The following is a 21,898-nucleotide window of genomic DNA, read 5'->3' on the forward strand; positions in this document are numbered from 1 at the left end:
TAACGGAAGTGGTCCAGCAGATATTGATTTAGAAAATTCACCCAGTTCACGGCAATGGAAATTTCATTTTATCAAACACCTGGTATGCCTCTGCTTTTCTCAATTTCCATTTCCATTTACAGCTGAATTAGCCATTTTCAGTTATGATCATCCTGTTGTGCTTGATTCTTCTAATTATCGGTCTTCTACTTCCACCACTTGCCAGACGCATCAAATCATCGCCGTCCTCATCATCATCATCATCATCGTCATCATCTTCTTCTTCCACTCCGGAGAAGCATGAGGTGTTCATTAGCTTCAGAGGTTCAGACGTTCGCATTGGTTTTCTCAGCCATCTTCACGATGCTTTGAGACGGAGCGGAATTGATGCCTTTGTGGATGAACAACTTGAGAGAGGAGAAAACATCTCAAACTCCCTCTTACGAACCATTGAAGGATCGTATATTTCAATTGTTATTCTCTCCGAAAATTATGCATTTTCTCCGTGGTGTTTGGATGAGCTGGTCAAGATTCTCGAGTGCAAGGAAACTTCTGGACAAATAGTCATACCGGTTTTCTATGGTGCGGATCCAACCCATGTTCAAGATCTGACTGGGAGTTTTGGGGCTGCTATTGCTCAACATAGAAAAAAACTTTACAAGTCTTCAGTGGATAGTTGGGGCTATGCTTTAAAGGAAGCATCCGAGCTATCAGGGTTCGATTCCTGCAATTTCAAGTGAGTTTTCCTTCATCTAATGTATATATGATGCATTTGTTATTCATTTTCTTTATTTTTGTGTGGATGAATTAGGTTATTTTCATTTTTCCTTGGTTAGGTCTGACGCCAATTTGATTGAAGAAATTATTAGACAAATTTTAGAGAAGCTAAATGATTTGTCCCAAACTGATTCTACTTCTTTTGATGATAAATTGGTTGGAATTAGTTCACGTGTTGAGAATGTGATGTCATTGTTATCCCATGAAGATGTGAATGTTGTGGGAATTTGGGGAGCAGGTGGTATTGGCAAAACAACTATTGCTCAAGCAACATTTGATCGAATTTGTGGTCAATTTGAAGCTCAATGCTTTGTGGAAAATGTGAGGGAAAAATCTGAAAGGGGCATAGATATATTTCAAACTGAAATCCTTCCCAAATTATTAGAGGCAAGCAATTTTGTAAGTTCAACTTCATTCGTCAAAAAAAGGCTGTCACGAAAAAGAGTCGTTGTTTGTCTAGATGATGTGAGTGATTTTAGTCAAATAAAATCCATAATAGAAAGAGGTGTTTATTGTGGTTCTGGGAGTAAACTTATTGTCACAGGCAGAGATAAGCATTTGCTTGAAAATCTGGGTGCTGAAATATATGAAGTTGAGAATTTAAATGACTGTGAAGCTCTTGAACTCTTTTGTTTGCATGCCTTCAAAGAAAAAATTCCTAAGGGAGGATATTTAGAGCTTTCTAAAAGGGCAATTGAATATGCTCAAGGTCTTCCATTGGCTCTTGAAGTTTTAGGTTCAAATTTATACCACAGAAGTGTAGAAGAATGGGAAGATGAGTTAGAAAAATTGAAAGGTACATCTGAAAAAAAAATTCAGAAAATATTAAAAATTAGTTATGATGGATTGTCCGATGTTGAAAAGGAAATATTTCTGGATATTGCTTGTTTCTTTAAATGGAGATCCAGAGACGAAGTTGAAAGCTTATTAGATGTTCCAGGTTCAAAAATAGGAATAAGTTGTCTTTATGAAAAGGCTCTTATTTCTGTATCTTTTGGAAATTGTTTAAATATGCATGACTTAATTCAACAAATGGCCAAAGACATTATCTGTGAGGAAAAGGTGCTAGCGAAGCGTAGTAGGCTGTGGAATCCTGAAGACATTTATCATCTGTTGACTAGGGAAATGGTAAGAATCAAACACTTTAACTGTTTTGTTTTTCCTTTCCTATATTGTAAGCTTGATGAGAAGTATTGATTAGAAAGAAACAAGCTTCAACCACATAAACATATTTAGTACTGTTGTTGTTGTTGCTTTCAGGGTACTGAAGCCATTAAAGGGATATCACTGGATATGTCCAAAATAAAAAGCGTGAACCTAAGTCCTAAAGCATTTGAGAGAATCTATAATCTCAGATATCTGAAGTTCTACACTTCAAGCCATAACACCCACGTGAATGTCCCTCAAGCCCTCACTTATCTCCCTGAACAGCTAAGGTATTTCTATTGGGATCAATACCCTTCGAAATCTTTGCCATTCAGTTTTTGCGCAGAGAAACTCGTAGAATTACGCATGAGTTACAGTCATCTCGAAGAACTTTGGAATGGAGTTCTGGTAAGCTTTAAAATGTAAGTTTAAGTTTTTTATATTTTAAAGTGTACAAACTACTAATCAGTCTTCTCTTTCCTTGTGCAGAATCTCACAAATCTGAAATTGATTGATCTCCGTTACAGTGAGAGGTTAATCAAAATTCCAGACTTGTCTAGAGCATCAAATCTTGAGACTTTAGATTTTTCTGGGTGTACAAGTGTTGTTGAAGTTCCCTCTTCCCTTAAATATTTGAGCAAGCTTGCTAAATTGAGTCTTGGTGGATGTTTTTGCTTCTTACCAAACTGCTTTGATGGTCTGTTAAGTCTTAAGATTCTTTCATTGTTTAAATGCTCAAGGCTAAAGAGTCTTCCAGACGATTTTTGCAATCTGAAAAGTCTTTCAGGGTTATATGTTGAATACTGTGAAAATCTACGACTGCCACAAAACATAGGGAATGTTGAATCTTTGAAGAGCCTTGTTGCATACATAAATGGCATAGAAGAATTGCCATCCACGGTCAATAATGTTTGGGAATTGAAAGATTTATGTATTTCCAGGAGTAAAGGTTTGATATTTCCTCCACTCACAGGAGATTTCCCCCATCTTATGAGCATTAATCTAAATGACATTGGCATTTTAGAATTTCCCTTGGCTGTTTGCTCTATACCATCTTTGAAGTTTTTATTTTTAGGAGGCAATAATTTTGAGAGCATACCTGAGTGCATCAAACAATTTAGGATTCTGAATCAACTAGACTTACATGACTGCAAGAAACTAAAACATTTACCTGAAAGCATCAAACAACTTTCAATGCTGACATACCTTGATTTAAGTGAATGTACCTCTCTGGAGCAGAATGAATTAAACAAAATGATGGACCATCTATTCTGGGAGAAATTTGAGGTATGCTTCTATTCACGATTGACACGAAAGTATTGTTTACTTGGAAAGTATTGTCTTTCTACTTGTATTTGTTGCTTAAAGAAGCAGTAGTAGCACTTTTTGAAAATATTTTATAATTGTTTCATAATATTTAACCTTTCATGTTTACTTTTAAGGAACAGAATATGGGAGAGCATATTGAAAACGATATTGGATCATCTTTCCTTGGTAGCGAAGTACCGCAGAAAATGATGTATCAAAATAAGCGCGGATCTTCTTTGACTTTCTCCTTCAAACTACAGAAGGAGATGCAGTATCTTCACTGGTATTGTTGTACTGTTTTGGATCCGCAAGCCTGTGAATTTTGTAGCAACGAAGTCTTTGTTTATTGTGTTGTGCGTTTCAAAGACGTGTCTGGACGTAGTGTTACTCTACAACAAAGATTAAAGTTGCTTTTTTGGTCTCAATCAAAACATGTGTTACTGCAAAGTCTTATGTTTAAGAATGATTACTTTGTTAAGGGTTGTAAGTATGATATAGTCATTCAATTCTTTGTACGAGAGGCTAAAGGCTTACGGCGTTCCAGTTATGATGCTATAATTAAGTGTGGTGTGCATCCAGTATTTGAGCATGAGTTAATTGATTAAAAGAAAGGTACGCAGATCCTCACCAGTAATTTAATTTTTTCTTCTAATTGTGAATATAATTATATAATAATTCACATTTTGATTAGGCTAACTATTACCGGACTGCTATTCAGTGTTACACTTCACTAGTCACTACCCACTAATCATTTTTAAGGTACTCAGTTGCAAATTCCACAGTCCAAATTTTAGTTGTTTGTATTCACATATGAAAAGATAATATCCAATCTCAACCTTTTTTAGGTCTATTGTTTCTTTCCCTACCGACATACAAGTTTTATTCAATCATCCCATTTTGTTTCTTTTGTAATTTGTTAATGGAAAAATGTCCTTTAGAAATTTTAGGTAATTGATGCTTGAGATATTTGAGTCTGCTACTGTTTTGGCAGGTGCAGGAGGTTATTAAAGATGTTTGGAGATTGAGCAATAAGGCGGATGGATTTTTCATAAGCTTCTGCAAGGTGAAGACATTTGTTGTTAATAGTTGTCAAATGATAATCAATTTGTAGGCTCAAAAATTCCTGGATATGGCATACTTTTTAACGTGGAATTCTACATTCTGTTTGTTTAATTTTCTTTCTGCCTTGCTTATCAAGGTCTTAGTAGTTCTGGTTTCTTATTGCTCAATCGAGTTTTAATACCAGAACAAATCCTGATTTCCACTCTGGGGGCGTTTGTTAGGAGGGATATAGGAGGTGGGATAGGGATAAAAAACACGAGGTAAGTTATCTCGTGTTTGTTTAGGAGATAGAAGAGTGAGACAGATGGGGGATAAACCTTTTATCCCTCAAATCCTATACCCAAGAGAAGGGTGGTATAAGGAGGTGAGATAAGCTCATGCGATTTTAATAGAATGGAAAAGTCCATCTTATCCCTCAAATTAAAATTAATGTTATATAGTTAAAATAAGGTTAAAATAGTAAAATATATTATTTTATCCATATCCCTATCCCACATACCAAACATTGAATAATAATTCTCGACTATCATATTTTTATCCTTATCCCCAACCATTTATCCTTATCCCAATCTTTATCCTTATCCTCATCCCAATAGAAAACCAAACACCCCGTCTGTGTTGGTCATTCTTGTATCTTTAGGTGTATCTATTTATTGTGAAATTGTAATACTTTGTTTTGTAAATAAAAATACCACATACCTCTATTTGCAAATTTTTAAACCACATACCTCTATTCGCAAATTGTACAAACCACATACATTTTATTTGTACTTTTCCCTAATATTATTAGGAACTTTAGGACCTTCTAAATATCAATTATATATAAAATATTTAATGTATTACTAACATCGTTAAAAAAAACTTGTTACAATGCCAACAACTACATCTGTCATATATAACTTAATCACATTTTTTTACCAATGTTTACTGTGTTACTAATATAGTCACAAATAACCAACAAAAAATATACAAAATTGTTCCAGTTTATCGATAAACTTTTCAATTATGTATCTTCAGTTCTGTCTATTCAATATGTGCATCGATATTTTCTTTCAAATCATTGCTGAGGAGAAAAAGGAAATGCAGAATCTACTCTAGAAAATGAAGGTAGATCATGTACGATCTCTAAAAATAGATTTCCAAAGTCCTATTCCAATTTGAGAAGAATGGAAAGTGCAAGTTGCTAAAGCATAGTTGGATAGTTTCAAGGCATCAGACTCAACACACAAGAACCTTAGAGGCCTGAAAGATGATTTTTATGAGAGAGTATCAATGATTTGTTTTAGTTACCCTTCATTCAACTCATGAAAAGTAAGATAAATGTGGTATGAAATATTGGATGGATCTGTTCTGCTACTGGATGTTTGCAGCAGCAGAATCATTGCCGCGAAATCCAATCTCGAAAATATGATCTGTAAAACCAAATAGAACAATAAAAAGAATGAAAAATAACTCTAACGCATTTCCTTATGGTAAGGGCTTAGATTTAGTACCTTCCAACTAGAGAATGAAAGAGGTGGAAAATGCCTAGAATTAAAATGGTGCTTCTGTAAGTTATTAGATGTGTCTATTTTTAGTTGTTGTAATTTAGGATTGAGTTATTTGAGTGAAATCAATATAAGATTTGCAGTGAAGTTTTATGATTCAGTTTCATTGATAACACTTTCCTACAATTTCTCAACTACTTCTCTATAACTTCATGGCTTTAAGCATGTTTATTTTTTGCATAAAGAATTCTATTCAGCCAATTTGGTGTATTTTGTTTCAATCATGCCTAATAATGTCATGCATAAATTCATTATTTAACATTTGGTTGGAATTAATTATGATATTCACATTGGAACACAATGCAATTTTGACAATTCCTGTATCCGGAATGGGAAGACATTACTGCATTTCACGCATATAAAACTTCTACTTCTTTTAAATTATCTTCTGAACCTCTTTGGGAGGTTTCTCTTCTTGTAATAGTCAATCACCAACAGGTTAATGTATTTCAGACTCTCTAACAATGCGTTTGATTGTACAATTGAATCAAATTAACAATATTCTTAATAAATCACATCCTACATTTCATGTCATTCACTTCTCAGTCTTAATACACCAGAAACTTGGAAGCCTGAAAATTGATTTATACAATCAATCTTATTCAACTCAAGAGCAACAGCAGAGATGTTATCTATCAAATGAAATAAAGCATCCGGGAGCTCAAAAAAAAAAGGAAACTAAACATTATCAACCATTACTTTGAAAATACAAAAATATATAAAGGGCAGCTACAGAATTCTGTCACAAAACATTGAAGAATAATAAGAAGAAAAAAGACAAATGATGCCTGTGAAAAAATAGGGCTTGGAAAAAAAACAACCTTAAAAGGTTGTCATAGCAGACTGCCATAGCCAAACCCCAAAACCACAGGACACCATTTATCTTCATCTCCTAACTCAAACCCAACAAACAACATGACTATTCTACCTTTTGAAGAAACATGACTAAAGCTGAAGCCAATGCAGAGATGTGCAGATGCAGTTGACTATAATCTCATGGAGTTGTGACCATTCGATGATGCTCACAACTCCATGTGATTACAGTCAACTGCATTTGCACATCTCTGTATTCGTTTCAGCTTTAGTCATGTTTCTTCAAAGGGTAGAATAGTCATGTTGTTTGTTGGGTTTGAGTAAGGAGATGAAGATAAATGGTGTCCTGTGGTTTTGGCTATCTGCCATGACAACCTTTTTAAGGTTGTTTTCTTTCCAAGCCCTATTTTTTTCGGCAGACATCATTTGCCTTTTTTCTTCTTCTTCTTCAATGTTTTGTAACAGAATTCTGTATCTACGCTTTATATCTTTTTGTATTTACAAACTAATGGTTGATAATGTTTAGTTTCCTTTTTTCGAGCACCTGGATGCTTTATTTCATTTGACAGATAACATTTCTGCTGCTCTTGAGTTGAATAAGGGGTAATCAAAACAAATCATATAAATTTGTTTATGGTGTATTGAGTGTGAGAAGTGAATGACATGAAATGGAGATTTAGATAGATAGGAATATTATATGCGTGTCTAGTCAGGGTTCATAGCCAACAAATTCTATTCTGTGTTACACACTATGGGCTTTAAATAGGAATATTTTGTGATTCCTTATGCAGATTTCATCAAGACAAGATTTGCTATAACTTCAATTCTTTTATGCAATGAAAAAACTTCAATTCTCATTACTCCACTTAGTAGATAAGATTTTACCGAACTGTAACTTCATAATTAGTTGATTTTCTCCTAACTTAAGGCATCTTGATAAGAATACCAAAGCATAATAAGATATGCAACTTGTTGGATACTTTCTCGGGGCATGTAGTGGTATATTTTTTTGGAAGAATGAAAATATTGATGAATTCAGTAAGTGAAATGTCATATTAAGCAACAAGTTGAGATGGCGAAAAGGTCGTTTTAAGTATTGAGACGGTGGAGAGGTTGTTTTGGGTGAGGAAAACTTCCATACCTTAACTCGGATTTCCTTCATATCTAGAAAGGTAATTAAAGAGTACAAACACTAATCAGTGTAGAAAAACTTCCATACCTTAACTCAGATTTCCTTCATTGGGTGAGGCGTCAGTAAAGCTTGAAAGCGGGGGTAACAATGGGCCACTAGAATGATAATTTCATTAACATGGTTAGAATCAACGATTAGAGCATATTTAAAAATGAACAGAGATGGTTCGAGCCTAGTGCTTACCTGCAAGCCACAAACAACAATTTGACCTCCTTCATGAAGCACATCATTAACCAATACGACATAAATTGTTGTTCCATGGCCTTTGACAACTTTAACCTCCAACATTGTACACTGACACATGATACCAAACAACAGTCGGATATTTGCACTCATAAAGAATCTGGTTGCTTTCTACAGTCAGAACTCAAGACAAACATACCTACACTTCATTAAGAAATGTCAGTTTCTCAACCATGGTTTTCTGTGACCATTGAACTAGTAATAATAATAACACATAAGGAATGCCTTCTCCACTACAAAACTGGCAGAAGAATATTAGCACCTGACAATAGGAAACCAGAAAAACGGGAAAAAGAAACCCTTAAAGGAAGTCTATTGAGCAATAATGCTTATAAAAGAGAATGGTCAATAACTACCTAATAGCACTGATAGGAACAATACTAAAAGTTTCCCCCATTTCCTTGTTTTTACAGTACAGTTGCGTATTCAGACCTTGCTCCATGAACTCCGTTATAATCTTAAAAGAAAACAAAAAAAGAAACATAATTTTAGTAAAAGATAGTAAACTCTGCATAATTTACAAAGTCAAGCAAAGAGTTAAATTACAATACATTGAGAACCTCATGCTAAATTCATTTTGCACATCTGTTGTTTGTGGCCTCATTGACGTCACTACTGGTAAATTGCAATAAGTTTTCCATCCATAGAGTCTGTCTACCTGAAAAAATTGAGAAGATAATTATAAACTTACAATTGAAAATGTTGTACAGAAACAACTAATTATTGATGATGATAATTTCACCTTATTCAATACAACAATGAAATCCGAATTCCTCATCCTCAAGAGATTGAGTGATTCTATTGTTTGGGGCTCTAACCCATGCATAATATCAACAACTTCAGACAAACCAGAACCCCTTGTTCATAGATTGGTGAACGACTTATGACTAAAATGCCTAAAATGTTGCTGCTCGTAGTCATTAATTAAACGTCTCTAATGACTCCCCAGAACTTCCAAAACAACCTCTCCACCGTCTCAATACTTAAAACGACCTTTTCGCCATCTCAACTTGTTGCTTAATATGACATTTCACTTACTAAATTCATCAATATTTTCATTCTTCCAAAAAATATACCGCTACATGCCCTGAGAAAGTATCCAACAAGTTGCATATCTTATCTATAATATTAACTAATAAGTCATTAATTTATAAGAAAGCACAGGAGAGATTTTCAATTTTAGTTTAGGGTTCAATCGATTTCGTGCCTGTATATACTAGTAATCCTGGGATTATTTCATTTTAATCCTTATATTTTCTGAGTTTAAAAAAAACCTTATGATTTCATAGTTTTTAAAAAAAAAAACCCTAAAGTATCCCCGAAGTGTCCCCGGCGTATCCCCTCATTTAAAATAGAAAAGAAAAAAGGGGATACTTCCCAGGCGTGTCCCGTACGTATCCCGCCGAATCCCCGCACACGGAGTATCGGATACGCGTACGGTGACCTCCGGGAAGTATCGGTGCTTCATAGAATGCTACATATTAGCTAGAATCATCACTTTATTATGCTCTGTTTAATAAATATACCTGAGCAGTGATCTTGATACCATGTGCAGCTTTGATTTCTTTATGGTGTATCTACACTTCTCTGTGATCAAAACTAGAAGATTGCACGGTAAAATTCCTTCACGTCCCTCTACTAATGACTCCAGGTTCTCACACTCCTGTATGCATAACCGTCTCATGCTAGCGAGCTTGGCTATGTTACTTTCATCTGGCCACAAGTGCATTAGTTCATGGCAATCTACAATATCCAGATCTTCAAGTGCAACCAAAGCCGGTAAAAGCAATTCATGTAGACTTACAAGATTTGAGATTCTCCGGATTTCCAATGTTGTAAGGGAAATTAGACCATGTGCATTTCTAAGAAGCATCTCTTGGCATTTTTCAACTTTCATTGTGGTAAGAGATGGCAGGATTTCAGGCAACTCAGTTAGACACGGGCAGTCACAAATTTCAAGATTTTTCAAGGAAGGGAGGAACTTGGGTAATTTCCCAAACAATTTTGGACAATTTCTCATGCTAAGCTCACACAGATTGGGAAATACTTGTCTAGGTTCTTCACAAAACCACTGCTCCCACTCCAGCATATTCGTTATGATCAGTGACTCCAAAGATGGAAAAGCATTAGAAGAAGGAGAACCAACCCCGAAGAACTCAACGCCCACTTCTTTCACTCCATCCATGCCTTCTATGCTCAACTTTCTAAGTAATGGCAATTGCCCAAGTGGCGGTAGAGACATAATTTTACAACTTTTGAGCTCAAGATGCTTCATTTGAGTGAATTTGGGGTCACCTAACCACAATGGGAATTTTGTTCCGCTATAGAACTTAACAGAGAGCTCTCCTAGATTTCGATGAGGATGTAAAGACGCGAGAACCTGCTGTTCATTTTGCACACCATTTAGACTATCAGTCCATTCCAAGGTTAATGAATCAATATTCTGCTTCTCCTTTAGGTTGACCATCTCTGAATCTCTAATATTCCCCACATTATGCAACCCTGTAATATGAAGCTCCCCTTGAAGATGAGTTAATTTCATCAATTCCTAAATCCCAAGTCCATGACCTTTTCCTACAACAAACTTAGGCAAGGTCTTGAGGTTTGTCAAATTACCTACTAGCGGTGGCATCTCCTGCAAACTATTAGTATCCCTAATATCAAGATATTGCAGGTTTATAAGATTGCTGATACCTCTAGGTAACTCTGTAAGCTTCTGGCACCCGCGTAGTTTCAGAGTTTGGAGATTGAAGAGCCTACTAATTGATTCAGGCAACTTTGTAAGACCAGTATAAGACAAATTAAGGTACCGCAAATGCTTTAAGGAACCAATAGAACTTGGTAGCTCCTCAATACAATAACCAGCTAAAGATTGCACCATTAAGCATCTTAATCTGGGAACCAAGTCATGCAGCATCTTAAAAAGGGCACATACAAAATTCTGTTACAAAATATTGAAGAATAATAAGAAAAAAAGACAAATGATGCCTACGAAAAAATAGAGCTTGGAAAAAAAACAACTTTAAAAAGGTTGTCATAGCAGACTGCCGTAGCCAAATCCCAAAACCACACAACATCATTTATCTTCATCTCCTAACTCAAACCCAACAAACAACATGACTATTCTACCCTTTGAAAAAACGTGACTAAAGCTAAGCCAATGAAGAGATGTGGAAATGCAGTTGACTGTAATCCCATGGAGTTGTGACCATCATCATATGCACAGGTGAAGCATACATTGATAATTTGGAGGAAAAGAAAAAGGAAGCCACTGATGAAACTGTCTCAAAGAAGGAGAGCAAGAAAGATGCTGCAGGTTTTGATTCATTGCCAAATCTACTATCAAGGGGTTCTCGTTTGTATTACATTGCTAGTTGTTTCCGTACAACAGTTTGTGTAGTTTTTCTATTGTTCTCTTTTCCTCGGAGTTGTTTCCATCCTTTTTTTCACAAGCTTCCATAATGTACAGGCTTATGGAAGCATGTGAAAAAAGGCGCACACGATGGAAACAACTCCGAGAAAAAAAGAACAATAGAAAAACTACACAAACTTTTGTACGGAAACAACTAGCAATGTAACACAAACCAGAACCCCTTGACAGTAGATTTGGCAATGAATCAAAACCTGCAGCATCTCTCTTGCTCTCCTTCTTTGAGACAGTTTCAGTGGCTTCCTTTTTCTTCTTTCAAATTATCAATGTATGCTTCAAATAAGTGATAAATGATGTCCGCAATAACAATCATCACACACAGAACATCAACGAGTTCTGGAGCCTCTTGTGTCACTTTGACATCAAATGGCAAGATAGTGGCATACTCTTTTTTTGGAAGAATGAAAATATTGATGAATTCAGTAAGTGAAATGTCATATTAAGCAACAAGTTGAGATGGCGAAAAGGTCGTTTTAAGTATTGAGACGGTGGAGAGGTTGTTTTGGGTGAGGAAAACTTCCATACCTTAACTCGGATTTCCTTCATATCTAGAAAGGTAATTAAAGAGTACAAACACTAATCAGTGCAGAAAAACTTCCATACCTTAACTCGGATTTCCTTCATTGGGTGAAGCGTCAGTAAAGCTTGAAAGCGGGGGTAACAATGGGCCACTAGAATGATAATTTCATTAACATGGTTAGAATCAACAATTAGAGCATATTCAAAAATGAACAGAGATGGTTCGAGCCTAGTGCTTACCTGCAAGCCACAAACAACAATTTGACCTCCTTCATGAAGCACATCATTAACCAATACGACATAAATTGTTGTTCCATGGCCTTTGACAACTTTAACCTCCAACATTGTACACTGACACATGATACCAAACAACAGTCGGATATTTGCACTCATAAAGAATCTGGTTGCTTTCTACAGTCAGAACTCAAGACAAACATACCTACACTTCATTAAGAAATGTCAGTTTCTCAACCATGGTTTTCTGTGACCATTGAACTAGTAATAATAATAACACATAAGGAATGCCTTCTCCACTACAAAACTGGCAGAAGAATATTAGCACCTGACAATAGGAAACCAGAAAAACGGGAAAAAGAAACCCTTAAAGGAAGTCTATTGAGCAATAATGCTTATAAAAGAGAATGGTCAATAACTACCTAATAGCACTGATAGGAACAATACTAAAAGTTTCCCCCATTTCCTTGTTTTTACAGTACAGTTGCGTATTCAGACCTTGCTCCATGAACTCCGTTATAATCTTAAAAGAAAACAAAAAAAGAAACATAATTTTAGTAAAAGATAGTAAACTCTGCATAATTTACAAAGTCAAGCAAAGAGTTAAATTACAATACATTGAGAACCTCATGCTAAATTCATTTTGCACATCTGTTGTTTGTGGCCTCATTGACGTCACTACTGGTAAATTGCAATAAGTTTTCCATCCATAGAGTCTGTCTACCTGAAAAAATTGAGAAGATAATTATAAACTTACAATTGAAAATGTTGTACAGAAACAACTAATTATTGATGATGATAATTTCACCTTATTCAATACAACAATGAAATCCGAATTCCTCATCCTCAAGAGATTGAGTGATTCTATTGTTTGGGGCTCTAACCCATGCATAATATCAACAACTTCAGACAAACCAGAACCCCTTGTTCATAGATTGGTGAACGACACATGACTAAAATGCCTAAAATGTTGCTGCTCGTAGTCATTAATTACACGTGTCTAATGACTCCCCAGAACTTCCAAAACAACCTCTCCACCGTCTCAATACTTAAAACGACCTTTTCGCCATCTCAACTTGTTGCTTAATATGACATTTCACTTACTAAATTCATCAATATTTTCATTCTTCCAAAAAATATACCTCTACATGCCTTGAGAAAGTATCCAACAAGTTGCATATCTTATCTATGTCTTCCAAAAAATATACCGCTACATGCCTCAAGTTAGGAGAAAATCAACTAATTATGAAGTTAATCTTATCTCCTAAGTGTAGTAATGAGAATTGAAGTTATAGCAAATGTTGTCTTGCAGAAATCTGCATAAGGAATCACAAAATATTCCAACTATGAACCCTGACTAGACACGCATATAATATTCCTATCTATCTAAATCTCCATTTCATGTCGTTCACTTTTCAGACTCAATACACCAGAAACAAATTTATATGATTTGTTTTGATTACCACTTATTCAACTCAAGAGCAACAACAACAGAGATGTTATCTATCAAATGAAATAAAGCATCCATGAACTCGAAAAAAGGAAACTAAACATTATCAACCATTAGTTTGTAAATACAAAAAGATATAAAAGGCAGACACAAAATTCTGTTACAAAATATTGAAGAATAAGAAGACAAATGATGCCTACCGAAAAAAATAGGGCTTGTAAAAAAAACAACCTTAAAAAGGTTGTCATGGCAGACTGCCATAGCCAAACCCCAAAACCACAGGACACCATTTATCTCCATCTCCTAACTCAAACCCAACAAACAACATGACTATTCTACCCTTTGAAGAAACATGACTAAAGTTGAAAGCAATGCAGAGATGTGCAAATGTAGTTGACTGTAATCCCATGGAGTTGTGACCATCATCAAATGCACATGCTAAAGGAAGCCTGTGAAATAAGGGGATCCGCGATGGAAACAACTCCGAGGAAAAGAGAACTGGGTACTGAACAATAGAAAAACTACACAAATTGTTGTACAGAAACAACTAGCAATGTAACACAAACCAGAACCCCTTGACAGTAGATTTGGCAATGAATCAAAACCTGCAGCATCTCTCTTGCTCTCCTTCTTTTGAGACAGTTTCATCAGTGGCTTCCTTCTTCTTTTCCTCCTTCAAATTATCAATGTATGCTTCAAATAAGTGATAAATGATGTCCGCGATAACAATCATCACACACAGAACATCAACGAGCCTAGTGGCATACTCTTTTTTCTTCTCAAGCATTACACTAACCTTCATGAAATCCTTTTTGTGTACGGGGTCTATGCCACTGACAAGAATTTTCATTGTCGGTGACTTCAGAAACTCTGGTTGTGCTTCTAATGATCCAAGGGTCAACGCTTGAACATAGACCCCCTTCGCAACTTTTGTCGATTCGGCTCATAACTAACCTCATGTCTTCCATAGCTGATTCCTGGACATCATCCTCAGGTCCAACAACACATGAACTTGTGCCAACAATGGCGTGCTCAAGGCCCTGCACAGGATATAGCAAAGGAAAACCAGAAATTCTTTTCAATAGGAATATATTATGAATGTTACAAATGTTGAGGGTTCAAGCCATGCATACAATCCTACCTATGAAGCACCGATACGGGTGCGCCTACGCGTACGGCAAACGACATTTCTAAAAAATATGAGATACGGGTACGGCAGGGATACGGCCAATTTTATATATAATTAATAATATATATATCATTTATAATGAAAATTCAAAAGATACATAAATATATAAATCACAAATCATATTCATAAAGTCATTATAAAAACACAAATAATACTCTCAAGTCGTTATAAAACCACAAATAACATCTATAATATTAACTAATAAGTCATTAATTTATAAAAAAGCACAGGAGATATTTTCAATTTTAGTTTAGGGTTCAATCGATTTCATGCCTGTATATACTAGTAATCCTGGGATTATTTCATTTTAATCCTTATATTTTCTGAGTTTAAAAAACAACCTTATACTTTCATAGTTTTTTAAAAAAAAACCCGACGTGTCCCCGAAGTGTCCCCGGCGTATCCCCTCATTTAAAAAAGAAAAGAAAAAAGGGGATACTTCCCAGGCGTGTCCCGTACGTATCCCGCCGAATCCCCGCACACGGAGTATCGGATACACGTACGGTGACCTCCGGGAAGTATCGGTGCTTCATAGAATGCTACATATTAGCTAGAATCATCACTTTATTATGCTCTGTTTAATAAATATACCTGAGCAGTGATCTTGATACCATGTGCAGCTTTGATTTCTTTATGGTGTATCTACACTTCTCTGTGATCAAAACTAGAAGATTGCACGGTAAAATTCCTTCACGTCCCTCTACTAATGACTCCAGGTTCTCACACTCCTGTATGCATAACCGTCTCATGCTAGCGAGCTTGGCTATGTTACTTTCATCTGGCCACAAGTGCATTAGTTCATGGCAATCTACAATATCCAGATCTTCAAGTGCAACCAAAGCCGGTAAAAGCAATTCATGTAGACTTACAAGATTTGAGATTCTCCGGATTTCCAATGTTGTAAGGGAAATTAGACCATGTGCATTTCTAAGAAGCATCTCTTGGCATTTTTCAACTTTCATTGTGGTAAGAGATGGCAGGATTTCAGGCAACTCAGTTAGACACGGGCAGTCACAAATTTCAAGATTTTTCAAGGAAGGGAGGAACTTGGGTAATTTCCCAAACAATTTTGGACAATTTCTCATGCTAAGCTCACACAGATTGGGAAATACTTGTCTAGGTTCTTCACAAAACCACTGCTCCCACTCCAGCATATTCGTTATGATCAGTGACTCCAAAGATGGAAAAGCATTAGAAGAAGGAGAACCAACCCCGAAGAACTCAACGCCCACTTCTTTCACTCCATCCATGCCTTCTATGCTCAACTTTCTAAGTAATGGCAATTGCCCAAGTGGCGGTAGAGACATAATTTTACAACTTTTGAGCTCAAGATGCTTCATTTGAGTGAATTTGGGGTCACCTAACCACAATGGGAATTTTGTTCCGCTATAGAACTTAACAGAGAGCTCTCCTAGATTTCGATGAGGATGTAAAGACGCGAGAACCTGCTGTTCATTTTGCACACCATTTAGACTATCAGTCCATTCCAAGGTTAATGAATCAATATTCTGCTTCTCCTTTAGGTTGACCATCTCTGAATCTCTAATATTCCCCACATTATGCAACCCTGTAATATGAAGCTCCCCTTGAAGATGAGTTAATTTCATCAATTCCTAAATCCCAAGTCCATGACCTTTTCCTACAACAAACTTAGGCAAGGTCTTGAGGTTTGTCAAATTACCTACTAGCGGTGGCATCTCCTGCAAACTATTAGTATCCCTAATATCAAGATATTGCAGGTTTATAAGATTGCTGATACCTCTAGGTAACTCTGTAAGCTTCTGGCACCCGAGTAGTTTCAGAGTTTGGAGATTGAAGAGCCTACTAATTGATTCAGGCAACTTTGTAAGACCAGTATAAGACAAATTAAGGTACCGCAAATGCTTTAAGGAACCAATAGAACTTGGTAGCTCCTCAATACAATAACCAGCTAAAGATTGCACCATTAAGCATCTTAATCTGGGAACCAAGTCATGCAGCATCTTAAAAAGGGCACATACAAAATTCTGTTACAAAATATTGAAGAATAATAAGAAAAAAAGACAAATGATGCCTACGAAAAAATAGAGCTTGGAAAAAAAACAACTTTAAAAAGGTTGTCATAGCAGACTGCCGTAGCCAAATCCCAAAACCACACAACATCATTTATCTTCATCTCCTAACTCAAACCCAACAAACAACATGACTATTCTACCCTTTGAAAAAACGTGACTAAAGCTAAGCCAATGAAGAGATGTGGAAATGCAGTTGACTGTAATCCCATGGAGTTGTGACCATCATCATATGCACAGGTGAAGCATACATTGATAATTTGGAGGAAAAGAAAAAGGAAGCCACTGATGAAACTGTCTCAAAGAAGGAGAGCAAGAAAGATGCTGCAGGTTTTGATTCATTGCCAAATCTACTATCAAGGGGTTCTCGTTTGTATTACATTTCTAGTTGTTTCCGTACAACAGTTTGTGTAGTTTTTCTATTGTTCTCTTTTCCTCGGAGTTGTTTCCATCCCTTTTTTCACAGGCTTCCATAATGCACAGGCTTATGGAAGCATGTGAAAAAAGGGGTGTGAAAAAAGGGGTAGACGATGGAAACAACTCCGAGAAAAAAAAAGAACAATAGAAAAACTACACAAACTTTTGTACGGAAACAACTAGCAATGTAACACAAACCAGAACCCCTTGACAGTAGATTTGGCAATGAATCAAAACCTGCAGCATCTCTCTTGCTCTCCTTCTTTGAGACAGTTTCAGTGGCTTCCTTTTTCTTTTCTTCTTTCAAATTATCAATGTATGCTTCAAATAAGTGATAAATGATGTCCGCAATAACAATCATCACACACAGAACATCAACGAGTTCCGGAGCCTCTTGTGTCACTTTGACATCAAATGGCAAGATAGTGGCATACTCTTTTTTCTTCTCAAGCATTACACTAACCTTCATAAAATCCTTTTTGTGTACTGGGTCTATGCCACTGACAGTAATTTTCATTGCCGGCGACTTCAGAAACTCCACTTGCGCTTCTAATGACCCAAGGGTCAACGCTTGAACATAGACCCCCTCGCCACTTTTGTCGATTCGGCTCATAACTGACCTCATGTCTTCTATAGCTGATTCCTTGATATCTTCCTGTGGTCCAACAACATATAAACTTGTGCCAACAATGGCGTGCTCAAGCCCATACACAGGGTATAGCAAAGGAAAACCAGAAATGATTTTCAATAGGAATATATTATGAATGTTACAAATGCAGATGGTTCAAGCCATGCATACAATGCTATATTAGCTTGAATCGTCACTTTATTATGCTCTGTTTAATAAATATACAGTGGTCTTGATACCCTGTGCAGCTTTAATTTCTTTGTGGTGTATGTACGCACCCTGAATATCAGACAACCATTAAATTACCATCTAATTGCCATAGTACAAAACAAAAAATAAAGTGCAACTACCATAAAGCAGATCTTATAGTTTCATAAACTCTCAAACTCAAACAATGAATTGCCAACAAGCCTAAATCAACTGAATGCTGAATATCAAAGAAAGGTAGCAAAATAATATCTCCCTTCAAAATTGTACTATTACCCATAGAGCAACATGCTACACAATATAATTTTTTTAGAAGAAAAATTCAGAAGCAAGTGTAAAAAGATGAAAAACATATAAAAAGAGAAATGGAATTACATTCCCATGAGAAGGCTCATGTACATTCCAAAATAGATAGGTCTCAATCACATCTATTCCCCCATTTTTGGTCTTATATATTAGATCTTCCCACATCTACACATATTGAACATTTTATTCAAGAAAAATTAGACACAAACCCCTAAACAATAAAAACATTGTGTAAGGGGAAGTATAGCTTAGCTCACACCATGAGTGCTTCTAGGATAATGAATGGAACCAAAGAAAAGGATTCTTCTTTGGCCATTAATAAGAATGGAATTCCTATCATAAGTGACACTTCTATATCATCCTATCATAAGTGGCCATTAATAAGAAAAGGATTCTTCTTTGGCCATTAACAAGAACATCAAATTCAACAACTTAGAAACTGAAATATACAGTTACATCCTATTTACATGAATTAAATTGCATAAGGATGAGACCACATTATGAACAAATGAAAAGACGAACCTTTGGGCAATATGTTCAATATCCTCCTTCTAAACGACTTTAGGATCATCCAACCCAGCCATATAGTTATGTAAATCAGCAGACACAACATCGGCAATACACGAATTCGTGGCAAAGACCAAGGAACCACCTGCAGCACCTATATCAGCAACCCGCCCAAAGCTAAATCAATCCATAAACTAATATCATAAAATTGAGATGTAAGATTAAGAGCCATAGTTCAAATAGCTTCAACAATACAATTGAAAGACGATTGTAAACCTTTAAAATGGAGACGATTCGCTCCTGCTCTTCAACTTCTTCAAAATGCGTTCTCCATCGGTCCCAATCCCACTCTTCTTTAGCCCTAGATTACATCTCATCCCTCTTCCCAATCCGAGTAGCTCCATCCTTTCACCTTGGTTCGAAACATTTGGATCGATCGTTAGATGAACTCATCCCACATAGAGATGGAAAGTCAGAGGTGAGGGTGCGTACAGACTTACTGAGACGGATCTGCCGACCATCTCTTGTCCAGTAGCCATGATGTCTCCGATCTTCTTTCTCGGAATCGCCTACCTATTGAATTGAGGAAAAACCGCGCTTCTTTTTTTGCCCTGCCGTACTTCCTTTGCTTTGAAAGATGTTCTCGGAATCGCGCTTCTATATCTTGGGCTTTTGAAAAAAGCTTATATCAGAGCCAGGAGAATAATTAGGGCTGTAAAATGAAATTATCTGGCAAAGATCCCGCTTTGTTTTTTCAATTAATAATATATAATAGGGTAAATAATTTATTAGTCCCCCAATTTTTAACTAACACACTGTTTAGTCCCTCTATTTTGAAAAACACATTTTAAGGTTCCTAAATTTTGCCAATATTAACCTTGTGGTCCTTTTATCTATTTTTTTAGATTTTTAACTCAACATATCTTAGCTTTTAGGACAACCACAGTACTGTACAAGTTGACCATGTTACTCTGTTAGTTTATATATATCTGTTTATGCTAAAATATAACGATTACAAATCTAAAAAAACTAGACAAAATGATCAAATGGTTAATATTAACAAAAGTTAGGGATCTTATAATGTGTTTTCCAAAATAGGGGACTAAACAGTGTGTTAGGTAAAAAGTAGGGGACTAATAAATTATTTACCCTATATAATATAATAGCATAAAATTTTAAATCTCTTTATACGTATAAAAATATTGGAACCCTAGATACAAATTTTAATTTGTCTTTAACTTTAAAAATTGTACATGTTCTTTTAATCTGTAATAAAGAAATTTTCTTTTAATCTGTAATAAAGAAATTTGGGTAAACTTCGAATAAAACCCATGTGGTTTCACTAATTTTCAGATAAATGACTGTGGTTTACTTTTTGTCAAAACGAGGATTGATGTTTTCAACTTTAGCAAAATAAGGACTTTTTCGATTGATACTATTAAAATCACCCTTTACGACTTCAAAAATTACATATTTTAAGAACTACTAATATTCTAAACAACTTTAATTCTTCAGCTTTTTTATTTTGAGATTGTTTAGATGATGTTTGGTAATGAGAGAGAAAGTTAATGTTTAGAGAGAGAAAGTTCTAAAAAATATGATTTTCGAAAATCGAAAATGTAGTTCCATAAAAAAAATATGAACAACTTTAATTCTTGAAAATTTTCATTTTCAGGTCGTTAAAGATGGTTTTAATAGTATTAATCCAAGTGTGAAACCTCAATCCTCGTTTTGACAAAAAGTAAACCACAGTCTTTTATCTGAAAATTAGTAAAACCACAAGGGTTTTATTTGAAATTTACCCAAGAAATTTCAATTTTCTAAAGTGTTATTAAGTGATTATAAAACACAACGCAAACAGACAAACGTGATTGAATTTTTAATATAAAGACAAAACTAAAAAGTGTTTTCAAATTAAAAAATTACCTTAACACTTTTTAGGGACACAAAATTTAACACATCTTTAACGGTTAAAAAATGTTGATACTTTTTTCAAAATTCGTAGTTAAATTTGTAAAAATCTCATCACAATAATTAATAGCGTCATTAAATGATTATAAAAGGGGACACAAATTGATTTTTAAATACGGGGATAAAAAATAAAAAAATATTCAAATAAAAAAAATACAGACAAATTTGTTCACAATGCAAATTCTAAACTGTCTTTAATCTTAAAAAAGTGTTGATGATTTTCTCAAAAGCGTAGCTACTTTTTTAAAAATGCCAACGTATAATAAAAAGTGTCTTTAAGAGACAGTAAAAGCCGACATAAATACAAAAGCGTCGCTAAATTTTAAAATATAGAGACACATCCTCAAAAGCGTCATGAAACAAGTGTCGTAGTGGACCCTTTTTTTGTAGTGGTCAGTTTCTCAACCATGGTTTTCTATGTCCATTGAACCAGTAATAATAATAATACATCAGGAATGCCTTCTCCACTACAAAATAGGTAGAAGTGTATTAGCACCTAACAACAGGAAACCAGAAAAGCAAAAAAAAAAAAAAAAACCTTAAAGGAATTGGTTCTAGAGCAATGATGCTTATAAAAGAGAATGGTCAATAAGCACCTAATAGCACTGGTAGGAACAATACCAACCCATTTCCTTGTTTTTATAGTACAGTTGCATATTCAGACCTTGTTCCACGAACTCAGTTATAATCTTAAAGAAAAAAAAAGAAACATAACTTTAGTAAAAGATAGTAAACTCTGCATAATTTACAAAGTCAAACAAAGAGTTAAATTACAATACATTTGCGACCCTCCTACTAAATTCATTTTGCACATCTATTATTTTGCGATAAGTTTTCCATCCGTAGTGTCTTTCTACCTGCGAAAATCGAGAAGATAATTATAAAATTACAAATGAAAATGTTGTAGAGAAACAACTAATTA

General features: G+C 35.3%; 2 protein-coding genes across 44 annotated transcripts; one reads left to right on the forward strand and one right to left on the reverse strand.

Moving 5' to 3' along the window:
* On the forward strand, window positions 1–4,362 carry LOC136235736 (disease resistance protein RPV1-like). 4 transcript variants are annotated; one of them, XR_010691915.1, is made up of 7 exons: window positions 1–715; window positions 816–1,884; window positions 2,017–2,310; window positions 2,392–3,189; window positions 3,345–3,822; window positions 3,902–3,969; window positions 4,202–4,362. XR_010691915.1 is itself a non-coding variant. In XM_066025652.1 (6 exons), exons 1-5 carry the CDS (start codon window positions 144–146, stop codon window positions 3,813–3,815), a joined length of 3,204 nt encoding a protein of 1,067 aa, XP_065881724.1. In that variant the 5' UTR covers window positions 1–143; the 3' UTR covers window positions 3,816–3,822; window positions 4,202–4,362. The 4 variants fall into 4 exon arrangements, 3 of the variants coding, with proteins under 3 accessions (XP_065881724.1, XP_065881726.1, XP_065881725.1); XM_066025652.1 differs by lacking the exon at window positions 3,902–3,969; XM_066025654.1 differs by lacking the exon at window positions 3,902–3,969 and having other exon boundaries at window positions 3,351–3,822.
* Window positions 4,363–5,143: 781 nt separating this feature from the next.
* LOC136235739 (putative disease resistance protein At3g14460) lies at window positions 5,144–19,699 on the reverse strand. Of its 40 annotated transcripts, none has more exons than XM_066025674.1 (21): window positions 19,506–19,699; window positions 19,282–19,417; window positions 19,021–19,159; window positions 17,821–18,264; window positions 15,481–16,895; window positions 14,497–14,740; window positions 13,059–14,373; window positions 12,868–12,974; window positions 12,673–12,773; window positions 12,456–12,557; window positions 12,257–12,367; window positions 12,101–12,168; window positions 10,762–11,008; window positions 9,594–10,569; window positions 8,810–9,154; window positions 8,619–8,725; window positions 8,424–8,524; window positions 8,207–8,308; window positions 8,008–8,118; window positions 7,852–7,919; window positions 5,144–5,684 (listed from the first exon to the last, which is right to left on the reverse strand). In XM_066025674.1, the coding sequence occupies exons 12-15, from the start codon at window positions 12,119–12,121 to the stop codon at window positions 9,085–9,087; spliced, it is 1,314 nt and encodes a 437-aa protein (XP_065881746.1). In that variant the 5' UTR covers window positions 12,122–12,168; window positions 12,257–12,367; window positions 12,456–12,557; window positions 12,673–12,773; window positions 12,868–12,974; window positions 13,059–14,373; window positions 14,497–14,740; window positions 15,481–16,895; window positions 17,821–18,264; window positions 19,021–19,159; window positions 19,282–19,417; window positions 19,506–19,699; the 3' UTR covers window positions 5,144–5,684; window positions 7,852–7,919; window positions 8,008–8,118; window positions 8,207–8,308; window positions 8,424–8,524; window positions 8,619–8,725; window positions 8,810–9,084. The 40 variants fall into 40 exon arrangements, with proteins under 40 accessions (XP_065881746.1, XP_065881749.1, XP_065881743.1 ...); XM_066025677.1 differs by having other exon boundaries at window positions 19,502–19,699; XM_066025671.1 differs by having other exon boundaries at window positions 19,498–19,699.
* Between the last annotated feature and the right edge of the window lie 2,199 nt (window positions 19,700–21,898).

The sequence above is a fragment of the Euphorbia lathyris genome, chromosome 7 (assembly GCF_963576675.1).
Source record: "Euphorbia lathyris chromosome 7, ddEupLath1.1, whole genome shotgun sequence".
NCBI lineage: Eukaryota > Viridiplantae > Streptophyta > Magnoliopsida > Malpighiales > Euphorbiaceae > Euphorbia > Euphorbia lathyris.

Bases quoted from the DNA above. Each gene is read 5' to 3' on its own strand.
- LOC136235739 (XM_066025674.1), bottom strand. From the start codon at position 12,121: ATGAAGGAAATCCGAGTTAAG. The intron at 11,009-12,100 runs GTATGGAAGTTT...ATTTTGTAACAG, and splicing joins TGAAGGAAATCCGAGTTAAG to AATTTTGTATGTGCCCTTTT. The intron at 10,570-10,761 runs GTATCAGCAATC...TTCATATTACAG, and splicing joins GCTTACAGAGTTACCTAGAG to GGTTGCATAATGTGGGGAAT.
- LOC136235736 (XM_066025652.1), top strand. From the start codon at position 144: ATGATCATCCTGTTGTGCTTGATTCTTCTAATTATCGGTCTTCTACTT. The intron at 2,311-2,391 runs GTAAGCTTTAAA...TTCCTTGTGCAG, and splicing joins AACTTTGGAATGGAGTTCTG to AATCTCACAAATCTGAAATT. The intron at 3,190-3,344 runs GTATGCTTCTAT...TTTACTTTTAAG, and splicing joins TATTCTGGGAGAAATTTGAG to GAACAGAATATGGGAGAGCA.